The sequence below is a fragment of the Chionomys nivalis genome, chromosome 12 (genome assembly GCF_950005125.1).
Source record: "Chionomys nivalis chromosome 12, mChiNiv1.1, whole genome shotgun sequence".
Classification (NCBI taxonomy): Eukaryota; Metazoa; Chordata; class Mammalia; order Rodentia; family Cricetidae; genus Chionomys; species Chionomys nivalis.
Genome location: NC_080097.1, coordinates 38,236,248 through 38,255,519, shown reverse-complemented (window position 1 = coordinate 38,255,519; position 19,272 = coordinate 38,236,248). Strand labels below are relative to the sequence as shown.

Genomic DNA, 19,272 nt, shown 5'->3' with positions numbered 1-19,272 from the left:
ATCCTGCTATGTAGCCCAGGTTGTCCTTATACTCACGGCTCTCCTGTGCATCACACTGGCCTCTACATACAAGAGCCCAGTGCTCGAGCTGTTGTGCTGCTCTCACAACTACAGATCAGTTCACGAGCAAATGCCCACATACTATCATTATACAACTAGCTCTGTGATTATGTACTTGTTCCTGAGTCTGTACTTAGAAACAAAAACTATAGCTTACTTAGTATTACAGTAGGATTCTAGGGTGGGTTTAGGTATGCTAAAATGACAGGCATCCATCCAAATAGGACAGTCAAGGGCTGCCCTCAACCTTCCTAATGCTGCCGGGCGGTGGTGGCGCACGCCTTTAATCCCAGCACTCGGGAGGCAGAGGCAGGCGGATCTCTGTGAGTTCGAGACCAGCCTGGTCTACAAAAGCTAGTTCCAGGACAGGCTCCAAAAAATCACAGAGAAACCCTGTCTCGAAAAACCAAAAAAAAAAAAAAACAAAAAAAAAACCTTCCTAATGCTGAGAGCCTTTAATACAGTTCCTTGTGTTGTGGTGACCCCTAATACTATTTCTTTGCTATTCATAACTATAATGTAAATATCTGATATACAGGGTATCTGATATGCAGGGTATCTGATATGCAATTTCTTTGACCCACAGGTTGAGAATCGCTGGTCAAGGGGAACGCTACACACATGAATATGAAACTCAGAAGACTAGTCTCAGGAGGAGAGGACACAAACATGTTGGAGTTTCTACACATGTATATAATACACACATGTATACATACATATGTATCTATATACTGTTATATTTTAAATGGATAAAATGTAGGATGCAAAGAGTTATAGAGATAAGTAGACCCCAAAAGTAAGACTAAAGTGTCTAGAGAAATAGTTCAATGGTTAAGAGTATTGGTTTCTCTTCCAGAGGACTGGGGTCCTATTCCTAGCACCCATATGGTTAAGTCACGACTGTCTGTAAACTACAGTTCCAGGGGATCTGATGCCGTCTCCTGGCCTCTAAGGGCACTGCATGCATGTGGTGCAGGCAAACACAATCAATAAAACTAAATCTTAAAAAAGATTTTGATTAAGAACACTTGTTGATCTTACAGAGCACCTGGGTTCAACTCCCAGCATCCATGGTAGCTTACAACCATCCCCAGTTCCAGGAGATCCAATGCTCTCTTCTGGTTTTCACAGGACATGGTGCACATACATTTCACACACACACACACACACACACACGCGCGCGCGCGCGCGCGTAACATTCATTAAATATATATATTCAAAAAGACTCAAGTTAGTAACTGAATGAGGAGGTGAGTGTAAAGGACACTCACCAGGAACTACCATCAAATGGAACCTAGCCTTCAGCCCAGCACCGACATATTCTACAGTCAGCTTTACTCACGGGCTACCTTTATGTGTTCCTTCACTGTCTCAGGATGGTTGATAAAGCACCACTCCCACTGCTCTGCCTGACTGTGCTCTGCCCGGACTCCCCCCGCCCCCAGCCCCGCCAGCTTTCCTCTCTGACTTTACTGCATCAGTGGATTTAAGAACTCTACTCTTTCCTGCCTATGCCAACCTCTTATACAGCATAAAGCAGGACACCACATCAGTTTAATCTATTCTCTAAAAGCAGTGTCTCTGGTTGGGTTTCAAATGTCCCATGGCTTAGTATTCTTAAATACTTAGCAAACCTGTTGACCAATGAGTAGTAAATGATGCTTGGGAACTATGAAGCATGGGGAAGTAACAGAAGTGTGTAAGTCAATGTGACACGCCATGACGTAAGAAGGGGTGACTCGTGACGACCGAAGTCCTGGGACACCCAGGACTCTGACTGCCCTCATGACTCTCATCCCTTCTTTACTCGCAAACCCTTTAGACCTATCAGCTGCCAGATACATTTCTAATGACTGTCTTTACTAGAAATGCAACAGTGAGTATCTTCAAAATGACACAACTACTTCATCAAAATTACTAAAGCATTCCAGATTTGACAAAGATAAAAAAATGCAAAGTGACTTGTTCTACCTCTCTCTTGATAATATATATAGCTCTAACTTCAGTTATGATATCAAACTTCATTTAAAGTTGCAAGATCAGAAACTGAGTAAAAATTCCAAATGGAAATAATTATATATCTTATATTACTATTTTTACTATATTTACTTGGTAATCTATCAGTCATTGTACTAATGTTATTGGTTTAAGTTCTGAGGACTTTAGAGAGGAAGGAGTGTGCAAGCTTCCTTCTTTTTCCTAGCACACTAGACAGTATTTTGAAACCATCAGATCTACAGAGGTAATCTGTTAGTCAACAGTCCTGGATCCCATTTGATACTGGTTCAAATTCAGCCTTGCCATTTACTAACTGTGAGCCTAACTTCTCCGCAACTCAGTTTTCTCACTTGTAAAAGTGGAAACAAGTTTTCTAAGAGGGCAGTAAATGAAAAGAACGGATTCACGCAACAGGAAACCATTTATGAGTGATCTGCCATGCAGGCTGACCTTCTTTCTGCTTAAGTCATTTGGGGAATAACAAAGTGCAAAGACTGAGCTCTGATCATCTCAAAGTATAAATTAAGTTCATCCCAGTGGTAAGTTAAAGGCTTGACTGACAACATTGGTGGTCCTGACTCACCTTAGTGACTAGGATCCCCACTAATTCACAAAGGAGAATATGACATCTTTTCTTAGTCTGAAAAGTTTCGGGGAATTATAGTCCAAAGGATGAAAATATTAGTGCCTACAAGGACTGGAGAAGCACACTAGACTTTATGTAATCCACAAAGAAAGCAGGACACATACCATAGGTCTGCAGTGTAGCTCCTTCCCGGGTTTGCCCATTTGCAGTGAGGTGCCACATGGAAGCCATATTCACACTAATTCCTGTGACCATTTCCTTCTTTAAATACACCTGCAAATAACCACAATTCTCTAACTCAAAAACAATAACTTTCCAGAGATAAACTCCTTCTTCTGATCTGTAGCAACACCAGCTGGACTGGTTACAAACAGTACGGTTCCACCTATGGGAATGTGGTCACCTATGGAGGCCACCTTCAGTTTTAAATCTTTAGAACAGATTTCCAACAAATACACCAGGGCCAGCACTGCTCAACAGTTCAGAGGCAGAGATGGTTGTCCTGGTGACAAATCTTCCAGCAAACTAAAACCAATTAGGTTTTTGCCTGGGGCCAAACTATATATAAATGGTGAAACTTCGGTGACTTCTCTTCCTTCCAGGGAAAACTGCAGGGATTTCAACACTCAGTAATAGGAGGTTTAAAATCAAGTGCTCAGTTTGACTGGATGCATTCAGAATTGACAGAATAAAAAGATCAGAACAAGATAAAAAGTCAATGTCTAAATATAGATATTGCTAAGAAGGAAGGCGAAAAAGGAGATGGCCAGATAGTAAAGACAATCATTCTACTGAGTTTTGCCTCAGCTTAGTCCCATTGCCTTTCAGCTGCGAGTGAACAAAGACAGACTTACACGACGGGATTTTCATTCTGCAAAGCTGTGAGGCTCTGGGAAACCACCACATGGAACGACGCTGCCCAGAACTTAGCACTTTCACTTGTAAACGCAGACAAAGGCCTTTAAACATACCATTCTGTATATTCATCAATGTACAACTAGAAACTTTTCACTTTCAAAACCTTTGCTAGTGTTCACCAGATGAATGAGAAGCAGCTCCTGAACACAAAGAGCTCTCAGTCTGAGAGAGACAACAGTAACAAAAGTAAAATAAAAAGCAAAATGTGGCTAAGAGCTAATTAGGGGACACGCAGCAAGAACTGGGAAGGTGGTGTTTGTTCTGTGTGTGGCAGTTGTCAAGCAACTCTGACCTCTGTGCTGCATGTGAAGAAACAGAGTCTGGTAAGCAGAAAACAACTGAAGACCCTGGAGAGCAGGTCAGGAAAGTACACGATGCACGTGGGAGCAGAAAGGACTGGTCTTGATCCAGCACACACTTGGCCAGAATGGCAGCAAGAAGGGGCCAGAATACAGAGGCTCTTTCTGTTCTATGGCGTTTAAAAAAACCATTGATTCTAAAAGACTTATACTCCCACATTAAAACAACAACAACAAACAAAACCCCAAACCCAAAACTACACATCTGGGTTCCACAAGAGAGGAAACACATTTGGTACCAGAAGAGGAACAAAACAAAACAAAGAAAACAACACCAAAAAAAAAAAAAAAAAAAAAAAAAAAAACCTGAGTGTGGGAGTTTAAAAGACCAGAGATGGTCAGGGCGAAACAGCGCTCACATGCAAAAAGACACTCGAAAGAAGATAATCACTTATGTAAAACCCCAGTCTGTTGTTTAGGTCATGAGCTCACGTTTTAAGATATTTTCCTAGTAGTATCTATACTCACTTGGAAGCTGTCACCTTATAACAGAAGCAAATCTCCTGGAGCAGTCTGCAGCAGCGAACTGGTGGGCACGGCCAGGGGCTGTTCCCTGAAGCTGAAGCAGTGGTAGGTACTGGCCTCAAGCTCTCAAATATGTCTTCGTTGCCCTTAACAGCGTGCCCTGAGAGGGTCTGTTTTAGTCCTTTGTTGGGGTGGGGTGGGTGAAAGGCTCTCTCTACATAGCTCTGGCTGTTCTGGGACTCACCATGTAGATAGGCTAGCCTTGAACCCACAGCCTCTGCCACCCACATCTTGATAAAAGGTATATAACACCACACCTGGCTGTTTGGGTAAACATTGTAATTATAATCTCAAAAAATAGAAAAATTACAAGAAAAAAGAAGCTGACCGGCTTCTTCACATCATTCTTCACTTGCAAATAGGCAATTAGAAAGCAGTAGTTGACGGGAAGAGAGTGCAGGAACAGAAGCAACCTTATGGCAGAAAGATTTAGCTGCCATTATTTCCTGTTAGTGCTTCAAAAGAACAAAAGTTTCCAGCCTCAAAAAACCTTTAATCGGGCTGGAGAGATGGCTCAGAGGTTAAGAGCACTGGCTGTTCTTCCAGAGGTTCTGAGTTCAATTCCCAGCAACCACATGGTGGCTCACGGCCATCTATAATGAGAACTGGTGCCCTCTTCTGGCCTGCAGGCATACATGCAGACAGAACACTGTATACCTAATAAATGAAACTTAAAAAAAATCTTTAATCATAGAGATTTATAGCTTCACATTTTAAAGAAGTATACACGTGGGCAGTTTATCACAGCTTGGAGAATGACAAGACCATTTCTAAACATGACTCAGGAAAACCATTAAGATTCTTTAGACTTCTGAGAGACGCTCTAGGTATGTTCAAAACTCCCCAGTTGTCTGCGATCTACCCATAGGCAGCTAAGTATAACAACAAGTCCGTGGGTAGAGAGAGCAGGGTGACGAGATGAGAGTGAGAGGTAGCTCCAGAATCAACTGGAGATGAGCCAGGCAGTTCTGTCCCCTTTGAATTTCTCTTTTGAAGAGAGGATTACTATCTTAGAAGTTCACTGCAAAATCTTCCTATTTCTTCTCTATGGTGGTTGAATAGGAATGACCCCCACAGACTCATGTGCCTGAGGGAGTGGCACTATTAGGTGTGGCCTGGTTGGAGGAAGTGTGCCACTTGTGGGGGACGGGCTTTGGGGTCTCATATGCTCAAGGTATGCCCCATGTGGCACACAGTCTCCGTCTACTGCTGGAAGATCACTCAGTTCCTTCTCCAGCACCATGTTTGTCTCCATGCTGCCATGTCCCACCTGATGATAATGGACTAAACATCTGAAACTGTAAGCCAGTCCCAATTAAATGTTTTTCTTTTATAGTAGTTGCCAAGGTCATAGTGTCTCTTCACAGCAAGAGAAACCCTAAGACACTCTCTTAGCACTTATTCTCTATGTACTAAAGTCAACTTGATTACATTAGCATACTTAATATCTAGAAAGCTGGGGCTGAGCACTGGATGGTTTTCCAGAAAACCTGGGTTTACTTCCTAACAGCTAGAAGGTAGGAAGCAGCCAACTCCAGTTGTGGGGAAATTGATGTCCTCTTCTGGTCTCTATGGGCACCAGGCACACATGTGGTGAACAGGTATTTATGCATGAAAAATACCCATACATACAAAAGAATTTTTGTTGGGTCCCTAGAGGACAGGCCTTTGCACCCCCACTTGATCTGTTTTGCACTCTTGCGGTTGAAGACAGGAACAAAAACAGGAACAATCTGTTGTTTTCAGCAATGTTTCTAAGGATGTTCACCCCTAAGCCACTGAGTTAAGGTGATGAGCTTCCTGCTATTGCTGGTTTGACCTCCCCTGCTGAGGGCTATATATACTTGTGAGAAAGTGGAATAAAAGGCTTGTCTGCAGAACCTGAAGTTGTGCTGCGTGTTAATCCCGACGTCCCTCGCTCAGAAGAATGACAGTTGCCGTGCTGGAGCGGCAAATTTTAAAAAGTAGTTATTTAAAAAGCAGCCCCTGGGGATGGGGATGGAGCATCTTTCAGAACAAGGATAGCCATTCTTGCATGGTTAAGGGTCATAAGGTTAATAGTGAACCTTGCAATTACAGAATATTCACACCCAAAAAAAAATATGCCACTGTTCCACTTTTCACACATGATAAAGTTAATTTTTTTTAAAAAAATGTTGTCTTGAATGATAAATTATATGGCAAACTTATTATAAATTCACCTTGCACGTATGTGTACATATGTATGATCATCATTCTAAATAAAACCATAAATCAAAAGTATATAAATACCTTAGAATTATTTATTTATTTTATATGTGTATGCTAAAGTGTATAAACATGTAGGCACCTGTGTAGGCCTAAAGAAGGCACCACAAGATTGCCTGGAACTGTAGTTATTTGCAGCAAGATGGTCAAAGATATCTTTATTTTATTTTATTTTGGTTTCCCGGAACAAGGTTTCTCTGTGTAGTTTTGGCTGTCCTGAACTCGCTCTGTAGACCAGGTTGGCCTCAAACTCACAGAGATCCACTTGCCCCTGCCTCCTAAAAGCTAGGATTAAAGATGTGTGCCACCACCACCTGGCCCCCATCTAGGGTCTTAACACAAAATAAGGCTCATTTTTGTTCCCCTTCTCCATCCTTCACAGGTTCCCGCAGAAGGGTTTTCTTACGTTTCTCTGAAGAAAACCCACAAATGTTGGCAGAATTAAAAACAAACTTTAAAAGAAATCTGTTCTCTTCTTTAACCATGTTCTTGGGAACCAAATTCAGGCAAGCACCTTTACCCACTGAGACAGCTTGTCAATCCCTGAAAGCAAAAACTATGGGAGCAAGTATTCTTAGATGAAGTGCTGACAGAAGCATGTAAAAGGTCCCAGTACCATATACTCTCCTACTGGAGTGACTTCCCTGTAAGAAAACACATTAGGATGGCAGGTGTCTGATTACACTGTGTAAAGATATGTCACTGTGATTGTTTAATAAAAAGCTAAACAGCCAATAGCTAGGCAGGAGGTATAGCAGGGACTGTGGACACAGAGAGCTGTGGAAAAGAAAGGCAGAGTTGCCAGTTAAACGTAGAGGGAGCAAGTTATGCAAGAGAGGTAGAAGTCACAAGCCACGTGGCAGCATGTAGATGAATAGAAATTAGTTAAGTGAAGTTATAGGAGCTAGTTAGAAACAAGCCTAAGCTTTAGGCCAAGCTTTCATAATTATTAAGTCTCCATGGTGTTTTCTGTGAGCTGGCAGCCCAGAGAAAAATCTGGCTACAAACTATAAATATGCCGATCATATTCTTTAACAGTATTAAAGATGAAGAATTCAACGGGTGAAAATAAGTTATACTCAATGAAGCAAAATCAAATCAACCTTAACTAACATATCACTATGAAGTGATGTTAAATATGTTCACCAACTCAAAATAAATCTCTTTCTACTGAAATACTGAGATCAACTCAAATTAACATCAGACACAGTGAAACACGGAAGCATGGAAGGTCTTCCCTCCATGTGAAAATCAGAGTCTCAGGTTTTAAGTCCAGCAAACAAAGCTAGTAACAGGTGGTGTCTACTTTCCACACTGTCGAGTGCCCATCCAGATTCATGCACAAGTTTTCTGTGTGGTGGAATCAGATGAAAGGAAATGACAGCAGGATCGTCTCTCTTGGCTTGAATTTCATTTGTTAAAGGGTTTCAATATTCCTAAGGTTTACATAATACTAGTCCCATTTCAACCTCTATCTTTATCTAAATAAATGACAGGATCTTACTAACTTATATTTAATGAATATGTAATTTTCATAACTGACCAATTTATCAGTCAAAATTCAATAACAGAGAGCTATAATAAGAACTGATTACTAAAATCAAATTCTCTTAAAATACAACTGAGTACCCTTAAAGAACACTGTTTATAAATACATCATTTATAAAACACTTTGTAATATAGTCACTTATGCTACTAAGAACATGTAGCTCAACCACTGTTCACTAAAACATAATACAGTAAAAACTCACTAACTAGATTTTAAAATTACTGATTTACATCAAAGAAAGAAAGGTCTTTGATAAAAGGTTTAGTCAGCTAGCCATGGTGGTGACACATGCCTGTAATCCTAGCACTGGTAGAGGCAGAATTGAGATGCCTGAACTATGCAGCAAGATCCTGTCAAGAAAGAAAAGAAAAGAAAAGAAAAGAAAAGAAAAGAAAAGAAAGAAAGAAAGAAAGATAGAAAGCAAGCAAGCAAGCAAGCAAGCAGGTGTTTGAGGTGTGGTGTGGGTGTGGGTGTTGTGATATGATGTTATGATCTTTGAATTCTTTGTCTTTTTTTGGGAGGCTTACCACCCAGCTTCCAAATAAATAACACATGGAAGCTTATTCTAAGTTATGAATGCCTAGTCTTAGCTTGGCTTGTTTCTTGCCAGCTTTTCTTAACTTTAAATTATCCCAACTACCTTTTGCCTCTGGGCTTTTATCTTTCTATTTCTGTATACCTTTTTTACTTCTTTCTCCATGGCTTGCTGTGTAGCTGGGTGGCTGAGCCCTGATATTCTCCTCTCCTTGTTCTCTTGTTTCTTCTCTTCCTCATTTCTCCTTCTATTTATCTCCTCTGCCTGCCAGGCCTGTCTATCCTTGCTCCTGCCTCGCTATTGGCCATTCAGCTCTTTATTAGACCATCAGGTGTTTTACACAGGCAGAGAATTGCAGCTTTACAGAGCTTAACAAATGCAGCATAAGCAAAAGCAACGCACCTTAAAATAATACTATTCCCCAACAGGGTGTATTTTCTACAAATGGAAAACTAGCTTTTTTTTTTTTTGTAAACTATACATGCACACAGTAGCATTAGGGAGTGAAAAACTGGATTCACATGCTAAGTAAGTACTCTAATCCTGTTTTTTAATTAAAAAATATGGGCATGTGTGGGTGTGTGTGCACATGGGTGCAGGTGGAGCCAAACTCAGGTCCTTTGGGGGAGCAGTAGACACTCTTAACCACTAAGGCATCTCCTCAGTTCATCTTTTATTTTCCAGCATTACAAACTTAACTTCTACCTTTATCTAAATAAACAGCACAATCTTATTAGCTTATATTTGATGGATATATAATCGTCAAATTGAAAACTTATCAACCAAAATTTCATAAGGCTATAACAAGAACTTATTAGTAAAATAAAATTCTTAAAGTGTTTATATAATTTTTAAATATTTATTTATTTATTATGTATACAACATTTTGCCTCTATGTATGCCCGCACGCCAGAAGAGGGCGCCAGATCTCATTACAGATGGTTGTGAGCCACCATGTGGTTGCTGGGAATCGAACTCAGGACCTCTGGAAGAGCAGCCACTCTTAACCACTGAGCCATCTTTCAAGCCCCAATATAATTTGCAATCACATGCTTCTGTTCAACAGTGTGTGTGTACACGCACACACTTAATACACACATATATACATATGTATAAAACTGAAAAAGTCCAGACTTTAAGAACGGCATGGAGTAAAAGAAAAGCTGGGTGTCAATGATTCCCATGTTTCTGTATGTCATTTTGACAATTTTTCTACTTTAATCCACTTTACGCCTACATATATGTTTGGCTATTTGTTATTCAGAATACACTATTCAAGAAACCACAAATACAAAAATAGAAAAGAAAACAGGGAGCGAGCAAGGAAAGGAAGGATAATGCAGTCCCTGCTATCACGATTACCAGAATGCTACAGAAGAAACTACTTCTGAGGACAACAGAAAACAAGGCACAGACAGACACTTACACACATCATTAAAGATTAAGTATGTGGCAATGTGCAAAGAAGAATGGCAGATCCCAAGTGGGTGGCAACGGGAACTGTGAAGAGACTTTGCTGAAGGGTGCAACACATGGGCTGGTTGTAAAGGTGCAGAGGCAAAGACACTGTAGGTAGAGAGTGTGGCATGTATGTAACAAAGGCATATGATAGGAGAACCCCGGGCATATCTCGAATATCAATCTCAAGTGTTATCTAAGCATGTCTATATAGAGGAACAGCTGAAAATGAAGCCAGAAAGTGATACAAGAGCCAGATCATCAAAACACGGGAATGGCACTAAGGAGAGAGTACTCAAAGATGCCTGAAGAAACCCGATCCTATGTGTGATACTGAGCTGTGGGATATCCACTTGCCAATTCAGCTCCCAAACACTTCTGCTTCAATGTCGCCTGTATCTGTCTTTCCATTTCTCCTTTCAAAGCACCAACACACTTCCCTTCTCACTGCTACAACGTCATAACCATATTCTTACAGAAGCAGGGGCATGTGTGTTTTCAGGTTCAAAGACTGTAAACTCTGGAGCAAGAACAGCATCTTTTGAGTTAAGAACACACCGAGCTTTTAAGAGTCCAAGAATAAGAATACAGAAATGCAGATTCCAGAAATAAGAATGTAGAAATAAAGAAATATAAAGTTGTAAACCTAAGAGAACGAGAGTAGTCTATCAACAGCTTTCTCAGCAGCTGAAGGAATAACTACCAACAGTGGGTCACTCTGCTTGACCACCCATAGCTCTATTGGCGAGGCTGAAGCGGCTCTCTGCAAACTTAGGCTGGCTCTGTAAACTGAGGATCAGCTTTCAAATACCCTGCTTGGCCACTCATGAACAGCAATTGATATGAGCTAACTTTCAAATGATGGGATGTACATGACTTTTGACTTTTTGGTTTTATATTGCCCCATAAACACCATCAGCAAGTACCAGAGAGACACAATGTGCTAAATACGAACACTAGTTTATCTGAGAAAACCCTGTCAAAAACTGCAAAGAAGGGCACCTCAAGATTGTAAAAATTCCTTTGTTATTGCCTAATCCTTCCTGTAAAAAGGGAGAGTTCGAAAGCTGTCCTTTGCCACAGCCTTACAGGTTCATTCATCTCTGGCTGTGCTCTCTGCTAGCTGATAAGCTTTTTGTGCCCCATGGGGTTTTATTTGTTTAATTTTTAATTTTTTTTCTGGGGAATAAAGCTTGATTCTGCTTTATTAGATTTCAGGTCCTGTTCCAGTCTTTGTGCGACCCCCTCCCACCCCCGCCCCAAGGACCCAACAAGTACCTTGGTGATCAAAGCATACACCCAGCACTAAGTCCCTGTAATATAAGAAACACAGCTTACAACCTATATATTCTTGCTGTTTTCATAGTCTAATCGCTGGTTCTGCCCTCGCCTCGCTAAGAACTTCTGCTTTCAATCTTTTTGGTAAACTGTCAGCTAGGACTTACATTAAGATGGGTATGGAAATTACAAAGCCCTCCAGTCTCTCCTCTTCCATGGGCCTGTTACTTCCTGTGTGATCCACATGACGGAATGGAGCCGATCTGACAGTCACGGTGGGACACACACACATCCAGGCCACAGAGCCATCTCCAGCTAGAGAAATCAGTCATCTCACAAACCCCTCAAGCTTGAGTGCACTTAGTCCCAGACTCTGCCTCAGAATAGCCCCTAAACATAGCTTTTCGCCTCCTTGCTGAAGCAGACTCTGTGTCTGGGCATCTCTTCAGCCTCTAGTTTCCTTCCCTTTTTCTTATCTTCAGCCTATGGACAGAATGATCTGGTTAAGATACAAATCTCTTCATGTTCTAACCAGTAAAAAAGACAAACTCTTTGGTACCTTCCGAAATGACATGCAAAAAACTTTCAAGCCCATTTTTTTTTTTTTTTGTCTTTCTTACCAAGTATTTACTGACTGTTTACTGTGTGGCATGAAATAGTCTAAATGTGTGAGAAAAAAATTAAACAGACATGCACCAAATCTAAAGCCAAAAAACTAGTAAAACCCCTGTTCTCATGAGAGCTTTAGCTGCCGTAGGGAGAAGTTAGGGTAAAGCTAGGTAAATGTTCCAGTCCAGGAGGGGAGACACGAAAGAAGAAATGCAATGCAGAGAACAAGCGTGGAGAATTGTGGTAGGTGGTCCAGGTGGGCCTTAATGAAAGGTGTAGCGAGAGGGGAACGGCTGCTGCAGGCTGAAAACCACTGCACAGAGGGCCCAGAGAGCTCTCACTGACCACTAAGGGGAGTGGGTAACTGATGCAAAATGGGAAGGGAGGGGCCGAGACAAGGATGGAGAGAAGGCAGTGACCATGGAGGCTTCTACTGACCAGTACAAAGACTTGAATTTGATTCTGAGTAAGACGGGAAGTAGCTGAGACATCAGGAGCAAAGGAACCTGCAGAGAACTGGCTACTTTGCCGAGGAGACGAGGGTGGGAAGCTGGATTCTGGTGGATGGCAAGCGAATGCAAAATAATGGAGGTGAGAAAATGTGGCTGCTTCTGTGGTTTGTTTAAGGCAAGTTTGCTGAAGGCAAGGCTGGAATACAGAAACAAGGATTCTGAAGATACAATCTGTAAGACTTTCTGAGACATTGGCTGTGGGGTGGAAGGTTTTTGGAACGCTGGTGATTCTGAGGTTCTTTTCATTTTTTTGTTTTTTGTTTTTTCTAGACAAGGTTTCTCTGTAGCTTTGAAGCCTGTCCTGGAACTAGCTCTTGTAGAGCAGGCTAGCCTCGAACTCAGAGATTCACCAGCCTCTGCCTCTCGAGTGCTGGGATTAAAGGTGTGTACCACCACCGCCCGGCTGATTCTGAGGTTCTAAGGGAGAGATCTGGAGTTGTTGCTAACATATGGGACAAATAGTAGATAATAGATGAGTGTGTGCAGCGCTCATGACACAAAGGTAGCTGTCTTTTACATAAGTCCCACATCTAGGTTTAGAGACTATACAATTCTTGTCTTTATGTCAGGCCATCTATTCTGAAGGTTCTTCCTACCCTTATCTTTTGCTATTTAGTCAAAATAATCTCAGCTTTCAAAACTGATGTCATCTACTCTGTGACATACATGATCAGCACTTCCTGAGTCACTCTGCCTCTTTCTTTCAGTCACTTAAGGCTAAAATATGAATACTTGGCCATATAGTATATTTTTAAAGCTATATAATTTTCATTTTGGTAAAAATAAGGCAGACATTTTACAAACACAGCAGATGGCCCGTCTGCTCTCATCCACAGATTTAAGTCCTTTAAGTAAAAATAAGGCCACAAAAGAGGTCTCAACAAGTAGTCCAAACCTAATTTTGTATTTTTCAACATTTCCAGTTATCTGAAGATCATTTTTCAAAAAGCCTTGTATTATAGCATAAACTTTATAGGCTGCAAAGAAAGAGTGAACTATCTTCTGACAGTTTTACAATGGTAATTTTCATTTTGACTGACATTCTTTTACTTACCCCAGGGAGGCATGTGAATTATGGGAATAATTAGACAAAAGAACAAAACCACATCCAGCCTTTTGCACCAGGAAAAAGCATCTAATGCAATCAAGAAAGGGGGGAAATTTATAATACAATGTAAACTTAGAGATGCTAAGTTCAACTACTGCCTCCCAGGTAAGAATGCTGGACAGCCAGGAGGCAACTTCTTTTACAGAACTTTCTCAAGGTGCAGCACTGCCTGGTTACAACCAGCCTGTGGGAAAGTTGCTTAGCAACAGTGTCTATCCCAGGTACGATGGTTTCTCTGGGACCTAAAATGCACCTGGTAGACAGTACGGAATGAATGAATGGGTAGATAGATGAATGGATGGAAGACAGTACGGAATGAATGAATGGGCAGATAGATGAATGGATGGAAGAGCACTTCTCATAGTACTGAAATCTATCAAATACTAATCATGAAACTGGTATATAACATTTAAGGGTTTTGAAAAAAATTGCTGACTCAAAGTCATTGTCTTTAATAGTAATTAAAAAAGTTAATGTATATTAAAGCTGGGGGGGCTGAAGTATTTAATAATATGCAACCTTATAAAATTCTCAAACGATCAAAAGCAAGATGATACTTTGACAGCTATACTTGCTTCTTCAGACAGTAGTCTGATACACATTCATTGAAAGAAAATTAAAGCCTTTGAAAATAAAACAGTAGTACAAAGACCTCTGAAACATCCCATTAGAGAATCAAAATTCATGGTCTACAAGAGCTAGTTCCAGGACAGGCTCCAAAACCACAGAGAAACCCTGTCTCGAAAAAACCAAAAAAAAAAAAAAAAAAAAAAAAAAAAATTCATGGTGGGGAGACGGCTTCCTTGGAAAAGCATCTGCCAAGTAGGAGGACTTGAGTTTTCTCTCTAGAACCCCAGCAAAGGTGTGAAACTATCCCAGTGCTGGGAGGTGGGAACGGGGAAATAAACCCCAGATACTCAGTTAAAGCAGCAAGCTCCACAGCAAGTGAGAGCCATGTCACAAAAACTTGATTTGGTTTGGTCTGTAAAACCAAACCAAGTCATCCCTACCAAAAAAAAAAAAAAAAAAACAAAAACAAAAACAAAATGGAAGGTAGTTTCAACAGCCAGGTCCTGACGGTTCTCTAAAAACACTCTTGCCACTTGTTTCTTTGTTGTTTTTGAGACAGGGTCTCAATGTGTAGCCCTGGATGGTCTGGAACTGACTATGTAGACCAGCTAGCCTCACTCACAGAGATCTGCTGGGATTAAAAGTGTGTAGCATCACACGGAATTTACTACTTTATTTAGAACTCGAAGAGCTGGAAGCAAACATTACAAACAGAACCATGGTTTGCATGCAGCCAATAAGCAATCTAATGTAAGTATCCTAAGCGCCAAGAAAAATATCAAGAATCAGTTTAAAGTCACAAAACACCAACCTCTTTAATCTCATGTAGTTTTCACTGGCAGCAGGTCGGCATTCCGCTCTCTGTACCACTATTCCTTCCAATGACAGTTTATCTTGAATGGAAAGAGAAAAACTGTATTCAGAGATAACATTCATCATTTCCAAGATGGCATTTTGACATATAACTAAAACATGATTCATAGAATCCAAGGAAACAAAAGGACACTATTAAGTTGATAGCAATTTCACTTATCACAATACAGAAAACTCATTCTTAGTGAGCTGCAAACTGGAGACTTTCTGGCTTGTTTCTTGAGCTACACAGCCCCTTGTCAACAGCAGCTTTAAGAACACACTCAGACTAAACCAGCCTAAAGGGCATACAATCAAATAAAAAGGTGGATTCCATCTGTAACATAAGTAACTTCTGAAAATACAGTAAGTCTAAAGCACTAAATCAAAGATCCCTATATAAAAACACAAATGAGGTTCTAGAACACCCTGTGGGGAGAACAGTCAGCTAACAAAATACTGTGAAACTCGGCAACTCATTATCTGGTTATACTATGTACTCTGAATCATAAATGATAAAGAGTGTGTCAACATGAATCTGTAAACCGAGGAAGGCACATGTCTGCGGTCATAAAACTGGGGAGGAAGATAAGGACGAATACATATTTAGGGTCAGCCTGGGCTACACAACAAGACTATTATAAGTAAACAGTGAATGTACTATGAATATTTGTCTAAATAGAAATGCAATTTTCTTTCGTCTAGTGCCCCTGACTTAAAACCAAGAGGAACAGAAAGAGCCAATAAACGTGGGCCTTGCAAGCTTCCTGGCATCAGGCACTGTGGCAGAGTGCAGCTGATAGGCGTGGCCTATGATGTAAGCCTCTCACAGACAGCAGCTTTATGACAACTTGAAAATCTAAGACTATGGTTAGGAACAGCTCCTGGTCAGTCATTTCCATGAGAATTCACCTGACCCCTGAGCAGAGAATAAGAAAATCCTCTGACTAAGCAGAAATGCACTGATTCGTCTCTTAAGGATGACTTACTCCATTCATTCTACTAATGTAAGTGACTACCGTGTAAAGGCAGCATGTAGAATCAAAGATGATTACGATACAGCACTGTCTTCAAGCAGCACACGTAAGCTATACGAACAGTGAGTGACACACTGTACATGTGTGGGCGGACTCACACGGAACCCCATTTATACAAATTTATTTATACCACATTTATACTAGAAAATCTTCTAGTGACTTTCCCAGATTTTTGTCTCCAAGATTCAAGGAGTTATATCCTGGGGTCCTAAATACTAATTATGAAACACACCATCTGAATTAAATATTCCCAGAATACCTCAATATAAAAAAATCTTCAGCAGAGGCTAAGAGGTACCTAGAAAGCAAAATGACAAGACCCATACTGACTTCACACTACAGTGTGCAAGGAAAGAAATAGTATATAATCCACAATTCTTTACATTTTAAACCTGAAGTCCCTGTTGCAAGTGAAGTTAGTAAGACTAAACTTTAAATTTTCTCAAAGTAAACACAAATCTTGTATCACGGCTGATCTCTCAGATGAAACTAAGAGTTCAAAACAAGAATGTGTTCCAGCCTCACAGCAAAAAAATCTGGAAAATTCTGATGTATTTGTATCCTAAGTATATGATGAAAAGTCCAACACTGCATAGTAAAAGATACTTTTTCTGAAACAAAGTAAGTCTAGATGAGAGTCCTGATAGTAAGTCAACCACAAATTCAAGTACTTACTAACAATGAATGCTAAAAAAAAGGCGACCTTTACCACTATTTGTCAATGCTCCCCACCTATTTAGCACTACCTACTTCAAAAGGATACATTGCACTTAATTCTTAAAGGGTGGGAGCAAGCTCAAAGCCCATGCTCATTTTAACTTGACCAACACTTTCAATTCTTCAGTCAAGGTTACTCAGGCAGAGCAGTAACATTCTCTTCTTACCATACCATCCTTTCAGACCTAAAACTGCTCTCAAATGCTTCTCAAGTTAAAGGGAAAGCCTTAATAATAACAATGAATTTTCCCATCATTAGTGAGTGTTCTGCTTCCCTTATTCCCTCTCTTAAGTTTAGACACCAACTGACTTTGGGTATGTCCCCTCCTCCCCAAGCATGATTTGCCTGCTCCTTGTTTATAGCTAACATACTTCTCAAAAGCCTCATGGGAACATGTACTTGTATTTTCCCCACTGAGCCATGCATCTTTTCTTACATTACTTATAGTTCAAGGGAAATAAATGAAACATGAAATCCTAGCTTAAAGCACTCACATGCATGCCACTGCTGGTGACTGGAGGCCTCAGATCCTCCGGGGTAGGGCTATAGGTGCTGTGAGGCAGCTGACACTGATAGTGGGGACAGAACGACGGTCTTCTGGGGAGTAACTAGAAAAACATGTATGCGTATGTACATGAAACGTGTGCACTGCCCAGACAGGCCGGGGGGTTGGACGGGTATTTAATGTCTGCAAACTGGAATTCTAGGTGGTCGTGAGAACTAGAAATGGTGCCGAGAGATGAACATCGGTGCTCCGTCCTGCCAGGCCAGCACTCCAGGCCCTGATGTGACTTACTTATAGGTAAGGAAAGCGCTGGAAACTCATATTCGGGTCTACTAGGACGGGAAAAAGTTACACAAGCAAACTCAATATAATGGAAGCAGTGGACATACCTCTTAATTTATTTCCACATTTCCACAGGCGCTCCTTTACCCACTATTAAATACAGTGACAGATGCCTACAGCGCGCCATACACACTGGTGGGTAGTAGGTTAATCTCAAGCACTCCCACATACTTCTGTTCAAACTTGTTGATGCTAGTTTAAGTAATTATATAATTTGATTATGGATCAGATAGGCTTATTAAGTTAAGGGAAGGGATGTGGCACATGGGCTGTTTCTATGTAAGTCTTATGTCAAAGACTTGTGAATGTAAATTGCTTTTAAAACATACTTTAAAATTTGTTGTGAATCTGGAGACAGAAGATAAGCGTATATCTATACGGATCTGATTAATGTTACTGCTGTATCTAAGTTCTTACTTTGTGATTGAAGAAATGAAACTGATTACAGGTTTAGCTTCCACAAGAAAGAGAAAGCAGATGACCAAACGACACCCATCCCATACACAAAGCAAAGCTTTATCTTACATTATTAATAAGCAGCTAGACAGTTTTAAAGTATTAAGGTAAACCACAGGAATACATATGCATCACATTTGTTTGTTTGCAGACCCTGAAACTTGCTAGTGAAATCATTTCCTACCATCTAATGAACTGAACACGGCCCTCTATGTCACCCACGGGATTCTACTCTACTAAGACTACAAGTGCTACACAGTGAACACGCAGACACAGAGTAAACCCGGAGAGAAATTATGTCCAACTGGGGGTCAATAACAGCTTCGCTAGAAACTCTGACAACTGGGAAGATGAAAAGGTAGAAGTGGGGATGATAAGGGAACTGAGGGTGTCTGGAACAGCCCAGACACTCTCTTGTACTGGGAATTTTCAGCTCAGGAACTCCAACCACCGAGACCTAAGACCATATGGTTATGACTACAATCTGCAATGAGGACACACAAGCTCATTCTACTGAGAGTCTTGAGACACTCAGTTCCTCCCTTCCCTTTCCTAGGTCTGGGCATTTGTTCAACTTTTCTATGGTTGATGGGAGTAAAGCACTTAACTGGTGTGGTGGTGCACACCTTTAACCCCATACTCAGGGAGGCAGAAGTGGGTGGAGCTCTGAGTTCAAGACCAGCCTGGTCTACAAAGTGAGTTCAAGGACAGCCAGGGTGGTTACACAGAGAAATCCTGCCTCAACCTTAGATCTTTTCTAACCTACCCAATTCTTTAGTCAGATTGCTTTATTCATTTCTGTTCTTGTTTTATAGTAAAAAAAAAAAAACCCAAAAAAACAAAACAAAAAAAACCCAAAAACCCTCTAATAAGTATAATGAGAGCAGAGAGAAAAAATTAACAGTAAATAAACAAAACATACCCTAAATACAGATTTGTAGGCTCCCAGTCCATTTTGAAGAGTGGAAGGGAAGTGAATAGTTAAAGTCACCTCAAGCTTCAGCAAGTTAGATTAGTAAGTAAGCAGGAAGGGTTCGTGTTAGCGCTGGC

General features: G+C 40.7%; 1 protein-coding gene across 1 annotated transcript in view; it reads right to left on the bottom strand.

The window, feature by feature from the left end:
- The window catches only part of Gtf2f2 (general transcription factor IIF subunit 2), a 123,088-nt gene that overhangs the window by 39,414 nt on the left and 64,402 nt on the right, over positions 1-19,272 (bottom strand). Inside the window, exon 5 of the mRNA XM_057786339.1 lies at positions 15,124-15,205. Within this exon, the coding sequence (XP_057642322.1) occupies positions 15,124-15,205 (82 nt within the window). The remainder of the gene's footprint in view (positions 1-15,123; positions 15,206-19,272) is intronic.